The 23,899-nt window shown below is 39.0% G+C and overlaps 1 protein-coding gene across 1 annotated transcript; it reads left to right on the forward strand.

The window, feature by feature from the left end:
* The first annotated feature begins 3,742 nt into the window (after positions 1 to 3,742).
* Positions 3,743 to 22,751, forward strand: LOC137032397 (adhesion G protein-coupled receptor E3-like). Its single transcript, XM_067404153.1, has 10 exons — positions 3,743 to 3,816; positions 10,112 to 10,143; positions 14,214 to 14,395; positions 14,505 to 14,666; positions 17,727 to 17,933; positions 18,011 to 18,243; positions 18,416 to 18,482; positions 18,580 to 18,671; positions 21,185 to 21,347; positions 22,692 to 22,751. The coding sequence occupies exons 1-10, from the start codon at positions 3,743 to 3,745 to the stop codon at positions 22,749 to 22,751; spliced, it is 1,272 nt and encodes a 423-aa protein (XP_067260254.1).
* The last annotated feature ends 1,148 nt before the right edge of the window (positions 22,752 to 23,899 follow it).

The following is a 23,899-nucleotide window of genomic DNA, read 5'->3' on the forward strand; positions in this document are numbered from 1 at the left end:
ATTTTGGCGAGGCCCAGGTAGTCCTGTTTGCCTCCCCGGAAACTGCCCTCTGCCAGTGGTTTTATTCCCTGACCGGCGGCACGCTCAGCACGGATGCCCTGGCACACAGCTGGCCCCCGGGTCTGTGCAAATATGCGTTTCCCCCAGTGAGCCTTCTCGCACAACTCATGTGCAAGGTCAGGGAGGACGGGGAGCAGGTTCTGTTAGTGGCTCTGTACTGGCCCACTCGGACCTGGTTCTCAGACCTCATTCTCCTCGCGACAGCCCCTCCCTGGCCGATTCCTCTGAGGAAGGACCCCCTGACTCAGAGACGGGGCACCCTGTGGCACCCGCGTCCCGATCTATGGAACCTCCACGTGTGGTCCCTGGACGGGATGCGGAGGTTCTGAGTGATCTCCCGCAAGCGGTTGTAGACACCATCACTTCCGCTAGAGCTCCTTCCACTAGGAGTCTCTACGCGTTGAAGTGGAACCTGTTCGTCGAATGGTGCGCCTCTCGCCGAGAGGACCCCCGATCATGTTCGGTCGGATCCGTGCTTTCCTTTCTGCAAGATGGGTTGGAGCGAAGGCTGTCTCCCTCCACCCTCAAGGTGTAAGTTGCCGCTATTGCCGCACATCACCATGCAGTTGAGGGTAAGTCCCTGGGGAAACACGATCTGATCGTCAGATTCCTGAGGGGGGCCAGGAGACTGAATCCTCCTCGCCCTTCCTCCGTTCCCTCTTGGGATCTGACCCTGGTTCTCACAGCTCTCCGGGGTCATCCCTTTGAACCTTTGCAATAAGTCGACCTGAAACTAATGTCTCTTAAGACGGTTCTTCTGGTTGCATTGGCTTCCCTGAAGAGGGTAGGGGATCTGCATGCATTTTCGGTCGACGAAACGTGCCTAGAATTCGGGCCCGGTGATTCTCACGTCATCCTGAGACCCCGGCCTGGATACGTGCCCAAGGTTCCTACCACTCCCTTCAGAGATCAGGTAGTGAACCTGCAAGCGCTGCCCTCGGAGGAGGCAGACCCAGCCCTAGCTTTGCTCTGTCCCGTCCGCGCTCTGCGCGTTTACGTGGACAGAACGCGAAGCTTCAGGACCTCAGATCAGCTCTTCATCTGTTATGGAGGCCAGCAGAAGGGAAAGGCTGTCTCCAAGCAGAGGATGGCCCACTGGATAGTGGATGCCATCGCCTTGGCGTACGAATCCCAGGGCGTGCCTTGCCCGCTCGGGTTGAGAGCCCACTCCACCAGAGGGGTGGCCTCTTCCTGGGCGCTGGCTCATGGCGCCTCGCTGACAGATATCTGTAGAGCTGCGGGCTGGGCGACACCAAACACGTTCGCTAGGTTTTATAGCCTACGTGTAGAGCCGGTATCCTCACGTGTACTCGCATCCACTAGTCGGTAGACGTGTTGTACCCACTCTAAGTGTCGGCTTGCAATGCCATTCCCGCCACTGGCCGGATACGTGCATACTTTCACTCCAGTCGTGTTCCCCGCTTGGCGAACCCTGTCGAGTTCCTCCGCCTCCCCCTTCGGCTCGGACATTGCGGAGTGTCTGATGCCAGGCCTACATCCGTCGCTGACGCTGTCTGTTGGCTGGGGCCCATATGTCGTGACCTCTACGTGAGCGGTCCCATATGTGTATTTTCCACGGTTTAAAACTCCCTACGGGCCGAGTCCGTGTCTTTCCCTTAGCAGAGCCAGCTCTGCTGTCACCTGTCAGATGAGTCTCCCCCTACCAGGTGGAGCCATCCCAGGGACTCCATATGCGTACTGCCCCCCGGGCCAGTCCATGTGTGTATTTCCCACGTAAACTCCTACCCCATTGGGTAGGTAGTGGTCTCCGCAGCGTCCCTCATGGGTTCGCTTCCCCAGTGTGTCTAGTTTACTTAGTGGGTATTGGTTAGACAGCAGTAGACTCTCTCGGTGTAAGCTCGCCCCCTTCACCGCCAGCCGGTGCTATGGGCGGCTGAGCTTGCGCTGGGCACTGGAAGGGGTTTCGTAACTGTGGCGCTTTAGTTGGGATCCCAATTCGTCGGTCACTACTGACGTACGTCGAACGTGACCGACTGAAAGGGAACGTCTCGGTTACGTATGTAACCCTCGTTCCCTGAAGGAGGGAACGGAGACGTACGTCCCGTCGCCACAGTTTCTGTACCCTCGCTGTAGCGCGGACACCAGTTGTCTCCTCAGCGAAAAACAGAGTGCGATTGCATCTGCTCCCTATTTATATACACCTGACGGGGGCGGTGCGCATTATGCAAATATCGCACGCCAATTCCATTGGCTTTTTTTATTTTACACGAAGATGATAGGGCTCTCTAAGCGATATCCCAATTCGTCGATGACGTACGTCTCCGTTCCCTCCTTCAGGGAACGAGGGTTACATACGTAACCGAGACGTTATTTCCTTTTAAAGGAATGGAAGTTATTAATAGGTTGCTTTTAAAATGTAAACTAACTTTTAACTAAATCATTAACTAGTCTATTTTGCATATTGAGAAATAATCTTTTACTATTTAATTGCTAAATGTTGTCATAAAGACCTTGAAAAAAAAAAAAAAAGATTAGTCGTTTAGTTGCAGAAAAGAAAAAATCCACAGGAAATGGCAAAATCAGAGGCTGTGATGGAAAAATATGACACCACATGAAACAAGTAAGTAGCAGCAACTTTACAAGTCTGCTTGCACTAATGTTGATAAATCTGTGCCATTATTTGGTATTATTTGGTGCATAGCCCTTCAAGAAGAGTGGAATGCCATGCCTCAGCAGACAATAAGTCAACTTGTGAACAGCATGAGATGTTGTTGTCAAGCTGAAATTTATGCTCAAGGACACATGACAAGTTATTGAGACATTGACATTTTGTGTTTTGGTATACCCACCACTGTTGTTAGCTTTTGTTTCAATAAATTGTTTGAGATGAAGAATTTACCATTGCATGCTACTTAAATGCCCTACTTTCATGATATGGTATTACTGTAGCATGAACTTTTTACATTTTCCATAATTTTCACGAATATCTTTTTGTGAGTAGTGTAACTTAAAAAACAGCATTACCAGCTTCACGTATTATTCAGTTTTTTTTTGTTTTGTTTGTTTGTTTGTTTTTTTTCCAAAAATTTACAAAATTTCGTATTAACAGGGGTTCAGATGTTGACGTCCATGACTCCATGTCCTTGTGAAAAAATCCTAAAGGATTCCAGAAAGAAAATTGTACATGATTCTAAATTAGAATTTTTATCATATTTTGGAACTGATCATATAGATTCCTATAGGACTTGTCTTATAGACATAAATATCATAATTTCTGGGAAGCAGAGGTAAGTCTGCTGTATTTATACCTCTTGTCATGGTTGCATTGATTAACTGAGTGAGCTAGTTAAGTTAATTATCTGCACCTGTTCCTCTCGAACCTTGTTAATGAAACATAATTTTGTATGCTGGCATAGATCATGTCACCATTGTTGTGTTTCATATGCTGAATGTTGATGTCTGTGAGTGTATAAATGACATAAAACATGATTTAAATAAAGTTAACAATGACAGTGTTATTTATACACTCACATCAACATTCAGCATCTGAAATACAACAACATTACAAATGTTCTTTTTCACATTGTCGGAGCTTTATATTTCAGATTGTGACAAGCAGATAGAAAAACAGATATGATGCTGTAGATGGTCACTGAAAATATAATGCATATGAACTGGACATGAGATAATGTTATGCATATATTTGTATTTCAATTTGAATATGACGGTGCAAGACAGTGGACTTTTTCAGTTAGCCGTGTCAGCAGAGGATCACTACATATCAGCTTACATCAGGTAAGATCTTCTTTTTGCTTATAATGATCTTCATTAGTCTTTTTAAATCAAACACACTGCAGCATGTGTAGATGGACTGATGTGTGATTTGTGTGGAGTTTTAGTGGAGTAATTTGTGGTCTGACAAGGTCAGGGCTCTTAAACCCTTTAACTTCCTTTAGAAATGTCCAAATTTTGACGACTGTTCGAAACTGAAATCTGTATATAAATAGGCCTACCTACGGATATTGATACTCAATTTTCATTCAGTATTTAATTGCCTGCATATGCCATAAAAAAAAAAAAAAAAAATCATGAGCAATAATTATAAATGTTTAAAACTGTCTTCACTTATAACTCAAATAGAAGTTATGGATCAATGCCAAAGCTAATTTGTTTGTTTCCTCTGAACTATAAAGGAACGTTTCCTCTGACTGTGGCTTTTGGATAAAGAGAAATACATCAGACTGTCAGAACTGTGGAATTCTTGGATTCTTCTCTTCATAAAGGTGAATTTCTTGTGATGATTAGAATGTAAAGACTAATTCATGCTGCCCAAAAATTATTTTATGAATATAATAATAATAAACTTTATTTTATATAGCGCCTTTAAAAGGATATCCTCAAAGCGCTTTACATATAGTACAAAGTTAAAAAAACAGTCAATACAAAATAAGAAGAGAAATAAAAATACAGATTACATATAAGCCAGTCTAAAGAAATAAGTTTTAAGAGAAACTTTAAAAGCACTAAGAGAGTTTGCATGTCTAATATCACAGGGGAGAGAGTTCCAGAGTTTTGGAGCAAAGGAAGAGAAAGCCCTGTCACCCATAGAGTGCATGCGAGTAGTGGGAACGGTCAGGAGGCCTAACGGAGACGAAGATCATGGGCATCCAGTATGGTTTTCTGGCCTTGACCCTTACGCACAGAGATTGTTCCAGATTCTCTGAATCTTTGGATGATATTATACACTGTAGATGATGATAACTTCAAAGTATTTGCAATCTTTCCTGAGAAACTCCTTTCTGATATTGCGCCACTATTTTTCGCCGCAGCTTTGGGGGAATTGGTGATCCTCTGCCCATCTTGACTTCTGAGAGACGCTGCCACTCTGAGAGGCTCTTTTTATACCAATCAAGTTGCAAATTGACCTAATAAGTTGCAAATTGGTCCTCCAGCTGTTCCTTATATGTACATTTAACTTTTCCGGCCTCTTATTGGTACCTGTCCCAACTTTTTTGGAATGTGTAGCTCTCATGAAATCCAAAATGAGCCAATATTTGGCATGACATTTCAAAATGTCTCACTTTCAACATTTGATATGTTATCTATATTCTATTGTGAATAAAATGTAAGTTTATGAGATTTGTAAATTATTGCATTCCTTTTTTATTCACAATTTGTACAGTGTCCCAACTTTTTTGGAATCGGGTTTGTAAAAGTAGCAGTTCTTTGCAAGAAGTGTAAATAACAATTAGATGCTGTACATTGTATTGGCATGATACTATTTGCACCTCCGTATTTATGTACATTAACAGGATGCAATAATATCATTGAGTGCAAATTATTGTATATTTATTAAAATTATTAAATGGATGCTGCCTTATTGGGAGAATAAAAACCCTCCCTACACCTTTCCTTAAAGGGGGGTATATTCATGCATTCTGACTTATTTACACTCATGCTAAACATGGCCAAAGTTTCAAAACACGACCTATAACGGAGTATTTCTGTGCCAAAAATCCAAATCCTCTTAAATCTCAGGATCTTTTTTTCGAGTATGTGCTTGTGTGATATCAGAAAGCTCGGAATTCCTTGTATGGGCACTTCTCCTGGAAGAGCACACGCACACGTCGACCAGAGCGAGAGAGCAAGAGGTAGAACTAAAGACTTTTTGGAGATATGAAGGATGCTATACTACTCTATAGGTACTCAAGATTAACATGAGATGTTAAAAACAGAAACTGTGTGTGATTCCCTGTCTTATTCTGCCCTCTAGTAGCTAATATCGAAAGAGAAAATGCTGCTATCATCACTTAGTGTAAATAGAATGTATCGCTACTTTCACTAGTGTAAATAGCATCTACAGTTATTTGCATTGTAAATGATTATATTTATTTAAATTATTAAATGGATGCTGCCTTATTGGGAAAATAAAAACCCACCCAACACCTTCCCCGAACCCTACCCAATAAATACTTTTAATATTATTAAACATTCATTAGGCAGGTTATTTTCATTTTTATTGAAAAAAAATGCCTTTCTGATATGTGGTGGAAAAATAGCGAGAAAAAGCAGGCTCTGCAAAAGCAGATTCGAAACCACGGCTATTGCAGTAAAAGCTGGAACTGCGAGACGACACGCTACTGTTTCGCCACTGAAGACATTGCATTGAGAACGTCTTTTATGAAACTAGATATACAATAATGAGTTATTATGTTGAAATAATGACTTAATATTCTGAAATAACGACTTAATATCTCGAAATAATGACATATGTCGAAATAACGACATATGTCGAAATAACGATTTAATATTTTGAAATGACTTAATATCTTGAAATAATGACATATGACGAAATAGCGACATGTGTTAAAATAACGACTTATGATGAAATAATGACTCAATATTTTGAAATAACTATCTCGAAACAACGACTTATGTCAAAATAGTGACTTAATATCTTGAAATAACAACTTAATATCTGGAAATAACAAGATATTATGTCATAATAGCGACTTATGGGGAGGTCACACTGCATTTTTTGTTCCATTGACTTCCATTAAAATGCATGCAAATGCATCAGACCGGAAACGCAAGCTCGTGCACAAAGTTTCGTACTTCACTGCATTCTTAAGTTCAAGTTTGGTGAACTCTGATCTGTGAATTCCCATCACTTGAAGACAGATGACCAGTAGAAGATTGATTTGTCAAGGCATGACCTCTTGGCTGAATTACAAGAATGACATTTTTGCAGTAAAGTCGATTAGGTTGTATATTTTTTACATTTTGAATGTATTACTATATGTTTTATGTTGAATTCATGTTTATAAAAAAGACTCTGTAGACCGTGTTGTCATATTACGACCGTTTTTTTTTTTTTCAGGGCTTCTGTACATTACAAAACATTGTTTTTTGTTCTTTCTTCATATTTCATGACAGGGTTTATAAGACCACTGAATATCATCTCTGTTATGATGCGTAAGTATATATATATATATATTTATATATATATATATATATACTTATACGTAAGTATATATATATATATATTTTCACACTGATGTAATGACTGGTTACACTTCACTTTTGTGTGCTGACACAGATCTGTTTGGTTGGAGTCAAACTGCATTTGAGACACATAAATGATGATGTTTTTGTTGGAGGTTTGTTAAGCAATCTGAAAGTGTTTGGTTTTCAAATTTCAGCTGGTCTTCAGATTTTGCCTTTTTTTTCTTTTTTTTCACTGTGCCCTTCTTGATTTGTTGATTAATTTTTGTTGAATTATTTTTCAGATATCTTAACACTTAGATTGACCTTAACTGTCACACCAGAGATGACTACAAATGGTAATGTGTTGAGTTTTTTAACATTTTACCAAGATATACATGTCTGTAGTTTTGCATCATTCATGTCTTCAAAGAATTAAAGGGAAGTCTGTATTAGAATCTAAATCTTGTGAAATCAACATGTTTCTGGTGATTTTAGTAATAATGTCTTATGTCTGAAGGATATTGTATGTAAAAAGCTGCTAGTAATGTTCATTTGTACTCATCAAAATCCCCATTGTTAAATTAACACCCCTAAGTGTACATGTGTCCACACTACAGGGTGTTAAAATAACACTGAAGCAGTGTTAAAGTTAATGAGAGAATTAGTGATAAATTAAGTGATGATTGACAATTAGTAGTAACACCTGATGCTAATAAGCAAGATCATATGACAATGAAACCATCATACAATATGCAGATGATTCGGTTAGTCTTTGGGAGAATAAGAGAAGCCATGGCCCAGTTATTGATGATTTTGTACACTGGTGTGAGCCATCTTACCTCAAGCTTAATATATCAAAAACTAAAGATATGCTCATTGATTTTAGGAGGAACAATCACATGAACGAAGCTAATTTAATTAAAGGTCATGCTATTGAGTATATGTGCAATATTATAAATACCTTGGGACTATTAATGATGAAAAATTGAACTGGGAAGCTAACAGTGCAGCCATGTGTAAAAAGGGTCACCAGCGCTTATATTGTCACACTTTCATATTGGCCGAATGATAATGATCATGTTTGATCATGCTTTTATTAAATCATTTAAAGTTTTGTGGTTCAGTGGTTCTCAAATGTTTTTGGTTGTATCCCTCTTTAAACATTTAAACAAATCTGGCACCCCATACAAACACACCTTTGACTACCAAATAATTTCACTAAAAATTATAAAAACTGAAATATATTTTTTTTACATTGAAAAACATGCAATGAAAAACACCTGCATTGGTTTCACTTTGTAATGTCATTGAATCATTGAAAAACATATCTGAGAAAATTATAGATCAGTGATTCAGTCCACTGAAGTCCACTTTTCTTTAACGATCAACTTCTATGTTGGGCTTGTTCAGAAGGTGACCAGTCAATAATCTGAAGAATCGATCTGAAGAACGATTCGGTGTAATTGGCGTTCGGTGGCTCTTTATAAAGGCAGAGCACCAACGCACATTCGAATGACGTTTTTTCTGACAATCTCCCGCTTTTATAGGAGTATGAACTCCTAATCATTGTAATCCTTGGCTCAAGATGGACAAAATGCATTTTTTTTTTTTTTTTTTTTTTGTAATAAACCTACTTTTGCAAACTTGTCCTAAGTTTTTGACCTGATCACAACCAAACCGGTGCAGCAAGATTTTATGGCGTCTGATTGTCAATAAATATTGATATCTCCGAAAGTTTGATTCACAGTCTCTAGTGGCCGGCAAAACTAAAGTGGCCATTTTTACTAAAACGGCTATAACTCGTTAACAGAATGGGATATTTTTACTAAACTCAGCATACACATATAAGAGCTCATTTTGTAGTCATGTGAAAAAGGATGTGGTGACTGGCCATCTGGTGGTACTATAACATAAATAGGAACATAAGAGTTACTGGATAAACTTTTTCAAAGATCAAGAACAGCTTACCTCAAGATGCTTTTTTAGATTAGATGTTAGCTTGCATTGCACTGTGGTGTTACGTCATTGTTTTCCCTTTGTTTTTACATGAGAAAAATTAATTACATGCAGGGCTTTCCATTTTCCTGTCCATTTTAATGTTGTGACTAGTGTGTCTGCACTCAGTTGATTGCTAATTGAACAGGCTGCACTATACTATTAAATTAAATAAATGACATTAAAATTCAAAGTAATCACTTTTGGTAATCTGAAATACTTCTCGGATCTAACTTTAATTTAATTACCATCTATTTAAAATGTAACCATGATGAAATACAGTTACTCATATTTTGTATTTTAAATATGTATCGTCGTTACCTGGTCGTTACATGTATTCTGTTACTCCCCAACCCTGTATAATTATATATATATATATATATATATATATATATATATATATATATATATATATATATATATATATATATATATATATATATATATATATATATATATATATATATATATATATATTATATAATTATATAATTAATTTTTTAGATTATCTCTCTGTTGACCCCTGCTACAACTACACTGTGTTGGACGATCCATGGAGAGCCAACAGCAGTCAGACATCACACTACTACAAGTGTGACTACAGTGTCTCCTGGAGCGGCTGGTATCGTCTCTTCATTAATGGCCAGAGAGCTCAGATCTCAGACGTGTGTGTCGAGAAGTGTAGCTGTGGCACTGAAGTCCCACTGTGGATATGTGGTGGACACCCAACAGTAAAGGATGGAGTCGTCACTCGAGATGTCTGTGGTCACTGGAACAATTACAGCTGCTATTACGGGTCTTTTCCCATTAGAGTCAAAGCCTGTCCAGACAGTTATGTCTATGAGCTGGTTAGTCCAACTATCTGTAATTCAACACACTGCGCAGGTAATTATATTTACATGAGCTCTTTTTATTATTTGGGTATTTGTTCATTATTATTCATCATTTATCATTTTTAGCTGTTACTTTTTTCACATTAAATCTAAAAAAATTTAGCCCCGACGCTTACAGTTACATTTATCATTTATTTTTATCCTTGCTTTTATAATATTTTACAAATTACATCATTTTCATTTGCTGTTCTATTTCTTTTTGACTGTCATTGTAGGTATAAATATACAGCTTCAGGAAGGGTGCACGGTAAGTTGAGTTCCTAAAATTGAAGTTGTACACAACAAAATCCTCAGTGTTAAATAAACACTAAGTTAATTAGATAATGAAGTGATTAATTAAGTGATGATTGAGCATTAGTGATGAACACCTGCTATTAGAATCACTTACAGAAAGAGGAACAACAAGAACAGAAAAAAAAGAGAAACACAAGAACTACAACTGACTTCAGCCGCAGCCTTAGATGAAATCAACTGAAGATAAAAGAAGACATTAAATCTCTGAAGATCTGATTAAACAACTCCACAAACAGCATTACAAGCTTCACTTATTACTTACCAGACTGAAGTTCTTATTGAGAATTAACAGAGGTTTAGATGTTGATAATTTATTGAAAATAAGTTCTGTTTGAAGTTACCATTACGGTAGTTAGTGTTTGCTTTAGTTAAGCAGTTTGACTTTTGATGTTTTAACATTACATTTTTCTCAGGCTGCTGTAACTGTGTTTGTTATAACAAGAACAGTAAGAGAAAATCTGTTCAGATGATGTTGGCTTGATGATCAGTATTTAATCATTGTGTAATAGTGTAATTTACTGATCTTACTCAGAGTCTAGTTGAATATATAGGCTATGTTTTAAGAACTGCACATCACTGATATTAATCATAATCTGAAAAATAATAAAGGTTTACATATTATTATTATTATTATTATTATTTTTAAAGCACACCATCTGAATACACACAGATATCAAGAATCAGCGGTAACACTTTAGAATAACTCACGCTATGAAGCATTAGTTAAGCATTAGTAAATAGTTAATTCATCATTTATAAAACATTAATAGACATTAGTAAGCCATTTATGAATACAGCTATAAATGCTTTGTTCTTGATTTATAAGCATATCTATAATGAGTTTAATAATTGTATTTTCATAATTTATTAATGATCAATTTATCATTTTTAAATTATGTATTACATTATTCACAAACCAGTAATTTAGGAGTTGTCAGTGGTTCATAAGATCATTTAGGAAGTGTAAGTAAATGATTAATAAAATATTTAAATGTACATTTATGCATCTTATTATTTATACATATAGTATTAGTTACTCAGTGTGTTAATAAATGCTTTATTAAAATATTCCTAGTGTCAAAACTACCTCAGTACTAACTTTAAAAATTAGAGAACAGCAGTGTAGAAGATCACTGAACCTTTAAATCTCATTTATAAAAGCTTTACAAAGCATAAATAGTCCTCACTTTAGATGAGCTCACAAAAATAGTTAACTGACTACTTCTAAATGTTTTATAATTACCTGAATTAATCATGAATTGCAGTAGGAATATTTGTTAATAAAACATTTACTAACACACTAAGTAACTATTACTATGTGTCTAAATAATAAGATGTATAAATGAATGTTTAAATAGTTTATTAATCATTTACTTACACTTACTAAATGAACTACTGACAACTCCTGAATAACTGGTTTGTAAATAATGTAATACTTAATTTAGAAACAATAAATTGATTATTAGTAAAGTATGAAAATACAATTATTAAACACATTATAGATATGCTTTTAAATCAAGAATAAAGCAATTATAGCTGTATTTATAAACTACTTACTAATGTATATTAATGCTTTATAAGTGATTAATTAACTATTAACTAATGCTTAACTAATGCTTCATAGTGTGCAGTTATTATAAAGTGTTACCGAATCAGCATATGAATCTTGATAATGGTTACATACTTCATGCCGTAATGCATGATGGAAGCTATAGGATTTATAAAATGGTGTCTCTCAGCATGCATTGCGGCATGAAACATGTCACTATTTTTGTCCATGTTTGTCTAAGCATTTTTATCCTAAATATATTAAATGTCTAATCGCTACTAAGCCAATGAAAAATAAAAGAACATTAAGTACCAATAAACATTGTTAAAAAAGACCTCAAACATATAAATCCCCAGAGTCAAGAGCCCAACTACAGCAAACACTGGTCACCACAATGTACAAGTCAAAATATTATTAATAACTACTTCGGTAGATGTATGATAGGAATAAAGTCAATCTAGTTAGTAATAAGTGAAGCTGGTAATGCTGTTTGTGGAGTTGTTTAATCATCTTTAAGAGATTTAATGTCTTTTATCTTCAGTTGATTTCATCTAAGGCTGTGGCTGAAGTCAGTTGCAGTTCTTGTTTTTTCTCATTCCTTCAGTGATTCTGCTTGTTATCATCAGGTGTCTTCAATAATGCTTAATCATCACTCAATTAATCACTTAATTACCTCATTAACTTCAACACTGCTTACTTATAACACCCTGAGAGTGGACTCTGAGCAGTGTTAGTTTAACACTGGTAAATTTACTGTGCATTCGATCAATAACAGACCAAAGATACAATAAGGAATAAGAAAATAAGATAAGCTCAAATGTGATTTCAGAGTCAGACTTCCGGAGGATGTTTTCAAAATCTTCTTGAGCAGATCGAGAACATTACAGCTCAAGTGCTTCCTTTGAATGTAAGTCTTCAAGAGAAACATGATCAAATATGTGTCAGTTAATTTAATCAATAAATTAGACTGTGACCAACATTTTGACTATGGCCTTCGACGCTTTAGAGAAGATTTCAGAGTCATCATCATCATCAGTGTGTTATCAAACTGATGAAGATGTTTTCTTTATTTGATCAGTTTTCTATTAGATGGTATAAACCATATCACCTGATTGCTTTTGTTTGTGGTATCATTTGTAAAAAAAAATAAATAAATAAATAAAAAATAACACTGTTACAAAGACCACAAACTTAACATAAAAAGCAAGAGTACCTGCCCAAGTAAAGGGACACCGACCACCATAATGGTGACCAAACATTAATAAAATAATCAGCATCTAAACCTGTTAATTCTTAAAAAAGAATTGTAGACAAATGACAGAAATAAAGTCAGTCTGGTTTGTAATAAGATAGATTTAATGTCTTTTCAGTTGATTTCATCTAAGGCTGTGACTGAAGTCAGTTGTAGTTCTTGTGTTTCTCTTTCCTTCAGTGATCCTGCTCGTTATCATCAGGGGTCTTCATCGAACAATCATCACTTAATTAACCACTTAAGTATCTAATTAACTCTAACACTGCTTCAGTGTTACTTTTAACAGCCTGATGGTGTACAAGTTAACAAGCAGAATCACCAAAGGAGAAAATCACAATTTTAAGTCACTATCATTGAGTTCTTGTCCCTTGACTTTTTAACATTAGCTTTTGTTTGGGCTGTTATAACTAAGTTGTAGCAAAGAGAAAAGATGATCAGATGGTGTCGGTTATGTTTTCACATTATCATTATTTGTCCAGAATCACTGAACTCATTTAGAACCCAATCTCTGAGTTAGATTTATATTATTGATTACAGCAGAACTGTGAGTCTACAGCACAAGATCAACTTTAATATAATCCAAGGGATTTCTCAAAAGTTGTTCAGCTTAAAAAAAAAAAAAAAGAAAAAAAAAAGAAAAGAAAGAAGACGACACTTTATTTTAGGATATTTTAACTAGTTTCTTATTAGCATGCAAATCACTAGAATACTGGCTATTTATTAGTACTTATGAAGCACATATTAATGATTTATGACCTAATTCTACATTCTTAATCCTACCCAATACCTGAACTTAACAACTACCTTACTGACCATTAATAAGAAGTAAATTAGGAATTTATTGAGGGAAAAGTCATAGTTAATAGTTTATATGTGTTCCCTATACTAAAGTGTTTGTTTTTAGTGCAAAGGGAATTATTTAATTTGACTTAAACAAATATTTAATGACATACTTTTCATTTTTGGGTGAGTGTGGTCTCAAATAAACTCCCAGGAGAGTTAACTTAACACAGGAGTTTTTGCTGTGAAGGCTGCCTTTATTCATGTGTGAATCCATAATGACTCCAATAATAGTTAAGAATATTTCTTCATTGGTTCATGATTCATGCTTTCAATAATCATGAGTTTATGTTGAATTAAATACTAATTCAGGTATTAGTACATGATTATTTATGTACCCTTATTGTAAAGTTTTACCAAAGCTTCTGTTTCTTTCACACATGATCAACTGCTGTGGCTTTCATGAGCTTCAACACAATGGAGAATCTATTGAAGCCCGACTTCTTCAACACATCAAATGACACGATTAAAACCATGATGTCCACTGTGATCTCAGCCACTCTTCCCAAAACCACCAACACTAAACTCACCAAACCAGTCAGCTTCACCCTCAAACACATCAGAGTGAGAGACTGAAATGTGTTTCTGTCCAACCTGAGAACTGATGAACATCTGAAAACATCTAATATTCAGTCTTGTAATATTTTCTTCATGTTCTTTCTTCTTTCTGCAGGAGTTCGACCCCAATGGTTCTCTGTCCTGTGTGTACTGGAATATCAGCGAGTGGATTGTAGATGGTTGTTCTGTTTTAGAGACCAACAGCAGCTACACTGTGTGTTCCTGTGTCCATCTGTCAACATTCGCTCTCATCATGCAAACCAGCAGACCACCAGAGGTACGAGAACATGACAGACTGGAAATAGAAATAGAGAAATAGAAACAAAATAGAACAAGTAAAACCTCCTTAAATTCAAATGCAATCTACAGTAGATGCTTAACATTTACAGAGAATAGTGATGCACTGGAATGAAAATTCAGGATGCGCTTGGCTGAAAACCAACTTTTTAAAGGGGTGGTTGAATATGATTTAAATTTTGTAACTTTATTTAGTGTGTAATGTTGCTGTTAGAGCGTAGACAATGTCTGCAAAGTTACGATGATCAAAGTTCAATCCAGAGGGAGATATTTTCATTTAAATAATTCTCTACAACAAATGTCTGGTAGGGACTACAACAAGCTTCTTCACAGGTTAGTGACATCACTAACCCTAAACTTTACATAAACCCTGCCCCTGAGGATACACAACAAAGGGAGCAAGGCCATCTAAGGCTGATTTAGAGAAGAAGAAGAGTTTTTGTTACCACAAACTGTAAGAATGTTTTATTATTTGTTGATGTGTTTTCAATTAATAGTTTCTATCATTATTTTTTACATTGTAGCAAGACCATAAATAAAGGACAACACTGTTTGGCTCTGCTAGCTAGTTACATAATTGTTCTGTGTAAACATCCCAGCTAACAGAATTTTGTTTAAAGAACGTTCTCTAAATATTCAGTGTTGGTTCTGTGAACGGGAAAAAAAAGGTTCTGTTTTCTTGACGTTAGAGGAAAGTTTTTTTAAAGGTATAATATTCCTCAAACGTTCTTTCAACTTAATTTTTATTTAAAATTCAACATTTTTGGAACGTTGGTTTGTAACATTCCAAGAACAAGAAAATGTTCAGTTTCCTTAATGTTAGTAGAATGTTATTTAAAGGTTAGTGTGATGTTCCTGAAACATTCTTTCAATCATTCAAACACCTGCTGTGAACAAACACTGAAAGAAAGAGAAATAAGAACACAAACTACAACTTTCTTCATCCACAGCCTTAGATGAACTGAAGATAAAAGACTTTAAATCTCTGAAGATCTGATTAAACAACTCCACAAACAGCATTACCAGCTTCACTTATTACTAACCAGACTGACTTTATTTCTGTCAGACATCTACAGAAGTTCTTCAAAAGTTCTTTCTTCGCTGACAGTGTTTTTGATGGATCACCTCCCTCAGATCCTTCTTCTTTCTTGAGTCTTGCCTCCTCTGCGTCCTACTCCTCCAGGTCCAGATTGCCTGGGAGAGGACTCAGACCACAGTGGTATACAAGTCTTGAATGGTGCTGAGCATGGCTTTGCCTCTCTGAACTTTTCGAAAAGGGCGAAACCAGCGCATCGAGGAAAATGCCCTTTTCTTTTTCCCTGATGTCAGCCAGATTCAGCCACAGATGCCTCTCCATGGCCCGGAGAGCAAGATCCATGGTTCAGTGCAACTCCTCAACCTCTTTAGGGAAGAGACCCTGCCCATGGTCTAAGTCCCTCAGTGGGTCAGCCTAGTATGCCTGCAACATAGCCATCATGTGCAGTGCAGCACCAGCCTGGTCCGTTGTCACGTATGCCCTGCCATTTAAGCGTGAAGTCACCTTAAGGGGTTTAGATGGCAGGGTTGGAGCCTTTAGTGTCAATGTCCGCCCTGATACGATACGTTCGCAAACGTCTCATCAATTTGTGGCATTGACACATACCCAAGTTCTCCCAGTCCCTCAACATCAGCAAAATTTGCCTGCTGATTTGGATGAATTCACACCGAATATGGATTTTTCAATGCATTCTTGACCTCAGCATGAAGGTCAGGAAGGAATGGAAGGCCCACAAGAGCTGGAGGGCTATGGCCAGAGAGAAACCGATCATCAAGCCAACCACGTGCGTTCCATAACCTCCAGTAAATCAGCATACACAGGGCAGGATGGCTGAGAGGATTCAGTATCCTCTTCAACCTTCTACTGCTCAGCTGGAAGAGCACTCGCCACTGGACCTGAGTATGCAGTTGACAATGCATCTTCTCCCAGAAGCTCAGTCTCACAAGCTGCAGAATCACGCGAGAGGTCCACACCCCTCTCAAACTCCATCTGAGAGCCCCATGATCTGCGTTTCCGCTCTGCCTCAGCACAATTGGGACCCAAACCACCAGGCACAGGTGCTGAACTCTCTCCCCTCGAGAAGAGAGCCAGATGAGAATGGAGTGTTCTCAAAGGAAAACGCTCACAATTCAAAACGCTCACTCTCCCTCGAGAACTTCCCATGCTTGCTCTTCTCCCAGACAGAGAATGCACAGCTCATGTGTGTCATTTTGTGTCTGATATCTCGGACACAGATCCAAAATCTTTTAGGTAGTCTGTTTTTCTCAGTTTTTCTAGCGTTTAGACAAGGCGCAAGTTCCCTTTCAAAAAGGAATGAATTCCATTAATCGAAAAATGTAATCAAGTGCTTACAATATGTTTATCAAAATGTAAATTTTTTTCTACTTAACTAATGAGTTTATGGTGATTGAATGGCTTGCCTTTAAATGTAACATTGCGTGAATGTTTACAAGCTGATTTATTGACGTTTTTCCCATGAGACATGAGACACGATCCTGGTAAGTTCTACTGTAAATACCTTCTGATGTTGATTCAAGTTTATTTGGTGCTATAACTAGTAGTGAAGTGGAAGAGATGATCGGTTCATGAGTACTTGAAATGATATGTGACAATGATCTGTCACGCCACATTAAAGAGCACCAAAACAGCATTTATTGTTTGAATTCGCTGATAAAATCAAAAGAGTTATTGGATGGCAGGCTCGCTACACATTTAAATGATTTTTTTTTCTTTTTTTCATGCATCAACAGAAAACAGCACAGAATATTATCCATTTTGTGTGCACAAAATAGAACACAGTCAAAACGTGTCATTGGAGTAGAGCTTATGAAACAGAATTATTTCGGTCAGTGATTTCAGCCCTCCAAAACTGTTTTGGCAATAATCGAAAATTGTTGTTTTGCCCCAAAAAATTTGGTGGCTGAAATTTTAGTGCATCACTAGTAGTGACCATTCTAGAAATGAACAGGTTGGGCACTCATGTACTCTGACATGTTTTCTCAGAGCGACTCACTGCTGGAGATGTTGAATTTGGTTTGTGTGATCGTGGGGCTGGTGTTCTTCAGTTTGGCCCTTTTGACCTTTGCCCTTTGTCAGTGGAGTCCTGGAGTGAATAATGTGGCTCGAATCAACATCTGCATCAGTCTTCTGCTGGCTCACCTTCTGTTCCTGCTCACACAACAGTTCCTGAGCCTCATACGCCCTCATCAGGTGAGAATGATGAAGGAGCCCTACAGCTCAGCACAGCCTCACTTAGAATCATCATAACCGTCTCTCTTGGTCTCCAGGTGTCGTGTGCCGTGATATCAGGTGTGCTGCACTTCCTCTTTCTCTCTGGCTTTGTGTGGATGTTCATTGAAGCTGTGCTGCTCTTCATCTGTGTGAAGAACCTATCACAGATCAGCTCCAAAAAGAGGGAGGTGCTTAGCAGTGGATTCCTGTGTGTGATTGGATACATGGTTGCTCTGGTTGTAGTGGGCGTGTCTACTGCGGTGGTTCCTGAAGGCTACGGCAGCGAACAGTATGTAGCTCTGGGATTTTATTACATTTCAGGCATCTGATAAAATACATTTTCTGGCATGTTTTATCAAAGTCACCCACAAGATTTAAATCTGTAATATTTCAACAGTCAACACCAGAAATAGCAATTTCTACATTCATCTAGTCATTATATTGTATTTTCCTCTAAACAGCTGCTGGATCAAAATGGATAAAGGTTTCATCTGGAGTTTTCTGGGTCCTGTTTGTGTCATACTAGTGGTAAGCACATTTCTTATTTCTTTTGATTTTAATTTATATTATATGGAAAACAATGTGATTGACTGTTATTTCAAAAGTTGTTGTTTCTACTTTTCAGTTAAACATGATTCTCTTCATCAACATCACCATCAGTCTGAACTCAACTCTCAAAAATCTGCACGCTGAAGTTTCACAGATGAAACAAACCAAGTAACAATCATGATTTGATTACCCCCTATATATACAGTGAAGAAAATAATTATTTGATCCCCTGCTGATTTAAGTTTGCCCACTTACAAAGAAACAATGAGTCTATAATTTATCATTTATATTTTATAATTTAAGCACTATAATTAAGAATCTATAATTAAGCACAAATGTCAGGGCATGTCAAAACTACTCCAGGACCCCAAGTCTGTTAAGGCTGGTGGTGTAGAGATGAGGCAGATAACAGATTTCCACAAACATATAAGACTTTAATATAAACAAAGGCAGAGTACACCAAACTAGCATCTGACAACAACGAGAACGGACCAGGAGTGAATGGGAACACAGGGTATAAATACAGATGACTAACAAAGGGAGCTAAACAAGGTGATGGGATGATTAACAAGACACAGGTGGATCAAATGAACTAATCAACAGAACGGGGAAACTAGGTCACAGGGGAAGACAAACATGGGGCTCTGTAACAGTTCGCCCCCTCCCGAATAGGCGCGTCCTCGCGCCGTAAGAGTCCAGAGGAGGGAGGGAGGGGGTTCTGGAGGAGGGCGGAGTACAAACAAAAAAGAAAAGAGTCCATAGAAAACAACAAAGACAGTCCAAGGGGGAGTGGAGGGTGGGAGGAGCCAGGGGGAAGCCAGGAGCAGGAGGAGCCAGATGTTACCCCAGAAGCCAGCCAGGACGAGGCCCCAGGGTAGAGTTGCAGGTGGGAGGAGCCATGGTGGAGTCGGCTTGGGGGCAGACGACACCCTGGGGACGACCAACGGAGATGCAGCTGGAGACCCAGGTGTAACTGAAGAGCCGACGAGCCCACGCGCAGCCGATGGTCCTGGAGACCGAGGAGGAGCCATGGCGACGAGCGTCCGAGGAGGAGGCGGACATCCAGAGGGCAGAGGCTGAGCCGGTGGGACCGAGGATGTAGGCGGAGCTGGAGGGAAGGAGGAGCCAGACGGAGCCGTAGGTGCAGGCAGGTGGACGACTGACCAAGGCGGAGCCGGAAAGACGAGGGAGCCCGGAGAAGCCGTATGGCCGATGGTGTCCGGTGGAGCCGAGGGAGGGAGGAGCCAGGGTGACGCCGAAGTGTCGACGGGCCGAGGTGGAGCAGGGGGCGTGGAGGCTGGAAGTGGAGGCAGGGGATCCTCTTGAGTGGATGTAGTGGAGGACCTGAAGATGCTCGACATCCCCACCTGGCATGTGGGAGATGTCGAGCAGCTGAAGGGCAGAGGTGATGGTGGGGCTGAGGAACTGGCTGTGAGACTGGGTGACGGAGGAGGCGGGAGAGGGAGGCTGGGTGGGCAGACAGGGAACTCAGGAGACGGAGATCTGGAGAACACTGGAGATTGGTCCTCTGGAGGCTCAGGAGAATCATTAAAAACAGGAGAATCAGGGGAATGGGAAGTCACCTCTCCGAAAAAAATCAATTAAATCAACTGTAAAAATGTCTTTCAGTTCCTCAGCATATTTGCCAGTGTCAGTCATAGTTTCCATTGTGGTGGTGTTGTGGGCGGAGCTTTCCTCCCAGCCCTCGAGCTCCACAAGCACTCCCACGACGTCAGATGATGTTACCGGCTCACGCACCTGGTCAGAACCTTGCTGTGAGGTTGGCTCCGGGGCGATGGTACGGTCCGATCCTTTCCTCGGTCCTGGCTCATCCATCGCGGTGGGCTGGCCTCCTCGGTCTGCGGTGGGCTCGTGAAACATCTCCGTTGTGACGTTCGTCGATGGTGACTGACTGGCTTCTGGCAGTGGAGTGGGGCTGGCGGCGAAGTCATCCTCCGCGGGGCAGATGGTAAACGGAGAGTTGTTGTTTACCAGCACCCACTCCACGAGTGCGGCGAAGTCCTTCTGAGGACCGCTCCCTGGGAGGCGTGCCCGGGACCGCTCACTAAGGCTGGAGATGTAGAACACGCAGAGCGAGCGGTCTGGATAGTGTGTGAGGCACGCCAACTCCAAAAAAGCCAGGGTGTGTGATTCCAGGGAGCGGTCCCTCTGCTCCAGGCACAAAAGGGCAACAGCAGGGTCCATGGTGACGGAGAAAGGGGAAAAAACAAACAAAAAGAAAATCGCCGCAAAAACTGTATTGGTCCATTCTTCTGTTAAGGCTGGTGGTGTAGAGATGAGGCAGATAACAGATTTCCACAAACATATAAGACTTTAATATAAACAAAGGCAGAGTACACCAAACTAGCATCTGACAACAACGAGAACGGACCAGGAGTGAATGGGAACACAGGGTATAAATACAGATGACTAACAAAGGGAGCTAAACAAGGTGATGGGATGATTAACAAGACACAGGTGGATCAAATGAACTAATCAACAGAACGGGGAAACTAGGTCACAGGGGAAGACAAACATGGGGCTCTGTAACAAAGTCAGCCTCAGACCCCAGAATGTTAAAATAAACCTACCATTAAAATGTATACACCCCTCATCTCTTTATAAATGGGCAAACTAATATATGTATATATGTGTGTGTGTGTGTGTTTCTTTCTCTGCAGGATTATGGTATTTAAAACACTGGCTCAGTTTGTGGTTCTTGGTTGCTCCTGGATTCTGGGTTTCTTCACTAATGGCAGTAAGGAGCATGAGATCCTCTTCGTGATCTTGAACTCCCAGCAGGGAACCTTCATCTTCCTGGTCTATTGTGTCCTCAATAATGAGGTCAGACATAACTCATTTTACCACCATATTCCATGTCAAAAACTGAATATGTAATATATTACAGTTGTTTTCATGCAGGTCCTGTTATTTTTTGACAGTCAGTGTCTTTTATAGATAAATGTCAGAAGCAGTTGTTTAATCTGTTACTCTTTTATTTCCTTCCTGTGATGTAATGTTCAAATGGGCCAAAACTATTCAAACGCCAATTATCTAAAATTCTAATTTTGTCTGTCCCTGCTAGAAATTGTATGTTGACATTCTCAGAATGTCCCCACTGGTGTTAAGGACATTGCCTAGAAATGTTACCAGTACGTTCCAAGATGGTCTAGGGTACAATATTTTATTTGGGGGCAGATGTTTACAGAACATTCAGGACATTCTCTGAACATTTAGGCCATTTAACCAAATGTCAAATGACATCAGGCCATTTCATGACTACAAAACGGTGTGGAGTTCTTTTAAGGGTTGGGGGACATTATTTGGTGGACCTTTAGGGAACATTCAGGACATTCTGGGAATGTTTAGGGGACTAGTACTATAGGATGTTCTGTTAACTCAGCAAATGTCCTCTTTAGAACGTTCTCGCAAGGTCAGAAGAACGTAGCCTTCTACAAGGGTGTCTGACTGCATAGCATTAATGCTTTCAAACTCTATACTTTTAAAACTACTTAAAACTTTTAGGCCTGGCCTTCTCAAGGGTTTTCTCTCTCTCTCTCTCTCTCTCTCTCTCTCTCTCTCTCTCTCTCTCTCTCTCTCTCTCTTTTATTTTGTCCTCTGTAATTAATTCAGCCTGCTCCAAAACCGTTTCACTCTCTCCAGAGACAGTATTTGGAATAACGTGAAATACACAGTGAAATAACGAATAGAAATAAATAAAGTTCAACTGAGAAATTCACATTGTTGAAAATAAATAACCATATTGCTAGCATTAGGATCAATTGAAAGATAATGTTATTATAAGTCCTGTATCGCTCTTCTCTCATCCTCATCTCACTTACACGCCAGTGGGCAGGGCTAGCATTGCAATGATGAAGTAGGCAATGATTTCTTCTGCGGAGACGGCATTTAACTTATATAGGCAAATTCCAGGATCAGTCATTTGATGGGCCTGGTGTCAATAAAAGCTTTTATTAGCCTAACAAGGAAGTTTTCAGTTCTGAAACTTACAGGATATTCTTACAGTACAATGACTTCGTATATATCAAAAGCTCAAATAAAAGTTGAGTTCTCAATTCATGAGCCTTTTAAAACACCCTTTTCCTACTTGTTTATTATAAACAAATTCCACTATGTTAAATTGATATCATGAAGTCACCGAGCTCTTCTCGTCTCATTTTTGTCCAGGTCAGGCAGCAGTACAGCAAGTTCTTCAGATGTCTTTGCTGTGGACTCAAACAACACTGAGGACTAAAACATCATGATCAGGAAATAAAAAAAAAGTGCCATTATTATATGGATATTTTATATAACAGAATAGATGGTTTTGGATATTAAATGTCAGTCTAAGCTTCTTACTGCAAATGATAGAAAAAAACATGTTATTTGAGTGCCTTATTTCATACTTGTTAATGCTATTAGTCTAAAGCTCAAAAACATCTCAGTTACTGTTGTAACCCTTGTTCCCTGATGGAGAAAATGGAAACGGTGTGTCAAACCAACACTAGGGGTTGCTCTTTGAGAGCCCCAATCACCTCTGAGGTATTCAGAAAAGGCCAATGAAATTGGTGAGCAAAAGTTGCATCGCTGGCCACACCATGGACATAAAAGTGGCCACTGTGGTATTGCTCATTCAGGTTTGTTCTGAGGAGGCGAACAGTGGAGAAATACAAATATAGGACCACTGTTAGAGAGTCACTACATATGGACCACTAACCTAAAAGGGGCATACTACAGTTAATGGATCTGGTGATGAGTTCCTCCACCAAACTCATCTACCAAAATGTGCTTGAATGATGAAGATAAGTGGTCCAAAGTTCCCTATCTTGGCAAACTTTAAAGGGTTAGTTCACCTAAAAATGTCATTAATGTCATTAATTACTCACCCTTGTGTTGTCCCAAACCCGTAAGACTTGCGTTCATCTTTGGAACACAAATGGAGTTTTTTTTGATGAAATCGGAGAGCTTTATGTTAAGAGCTACCATTTTGATGCTTCAAAAATTTCATAAAAAGATTGTAAAACTTATCCATATAAATTGAGCAGTTTAGTCCAAATGTTTTGAAGAGATGTGATCCCTTTTTATGATAAACAGATTGAATAGGCTTTTATTCACATATAAACATTCATCAACTCACAGATCAGGTGTGGTAAACGGAAGCTCAAGCATGTTTACTTGAAGCGTGCGAGCCAAATAGGTTCTCGTGTGTTACGCAGCACGTTTGATTTGTTCTCATGCGTCAAGCTGGATCAGTTAAGCCCAACATGTTCACTGATCAATGTTTATTACTAAATTAAAACTGTTCATCATATAAAGCGATTGAAACTCTTCAGAAATTTGTACTAAACTGCTTAATTCATATGGACTAGTATTAGGATCCCTTTTTGAACTTTTTC

Source organism: Chanodichthys erythropterus, chromosome 12 (genome assembly GCF_024489055.1).
Source record: "Chanodichthys erythropterus isolate Z2021 chromosome 12, ASM2448905v1, whole genome shotgun sequence".
Classification (NCBI taxonomy): domain Eukaryota; kingdom Metazoa; phylum Chordata; class Actinopteri; order Cypriniformes; family Xenocyprididae; genus Chanodichthys; species Chanodichthys erythropterus.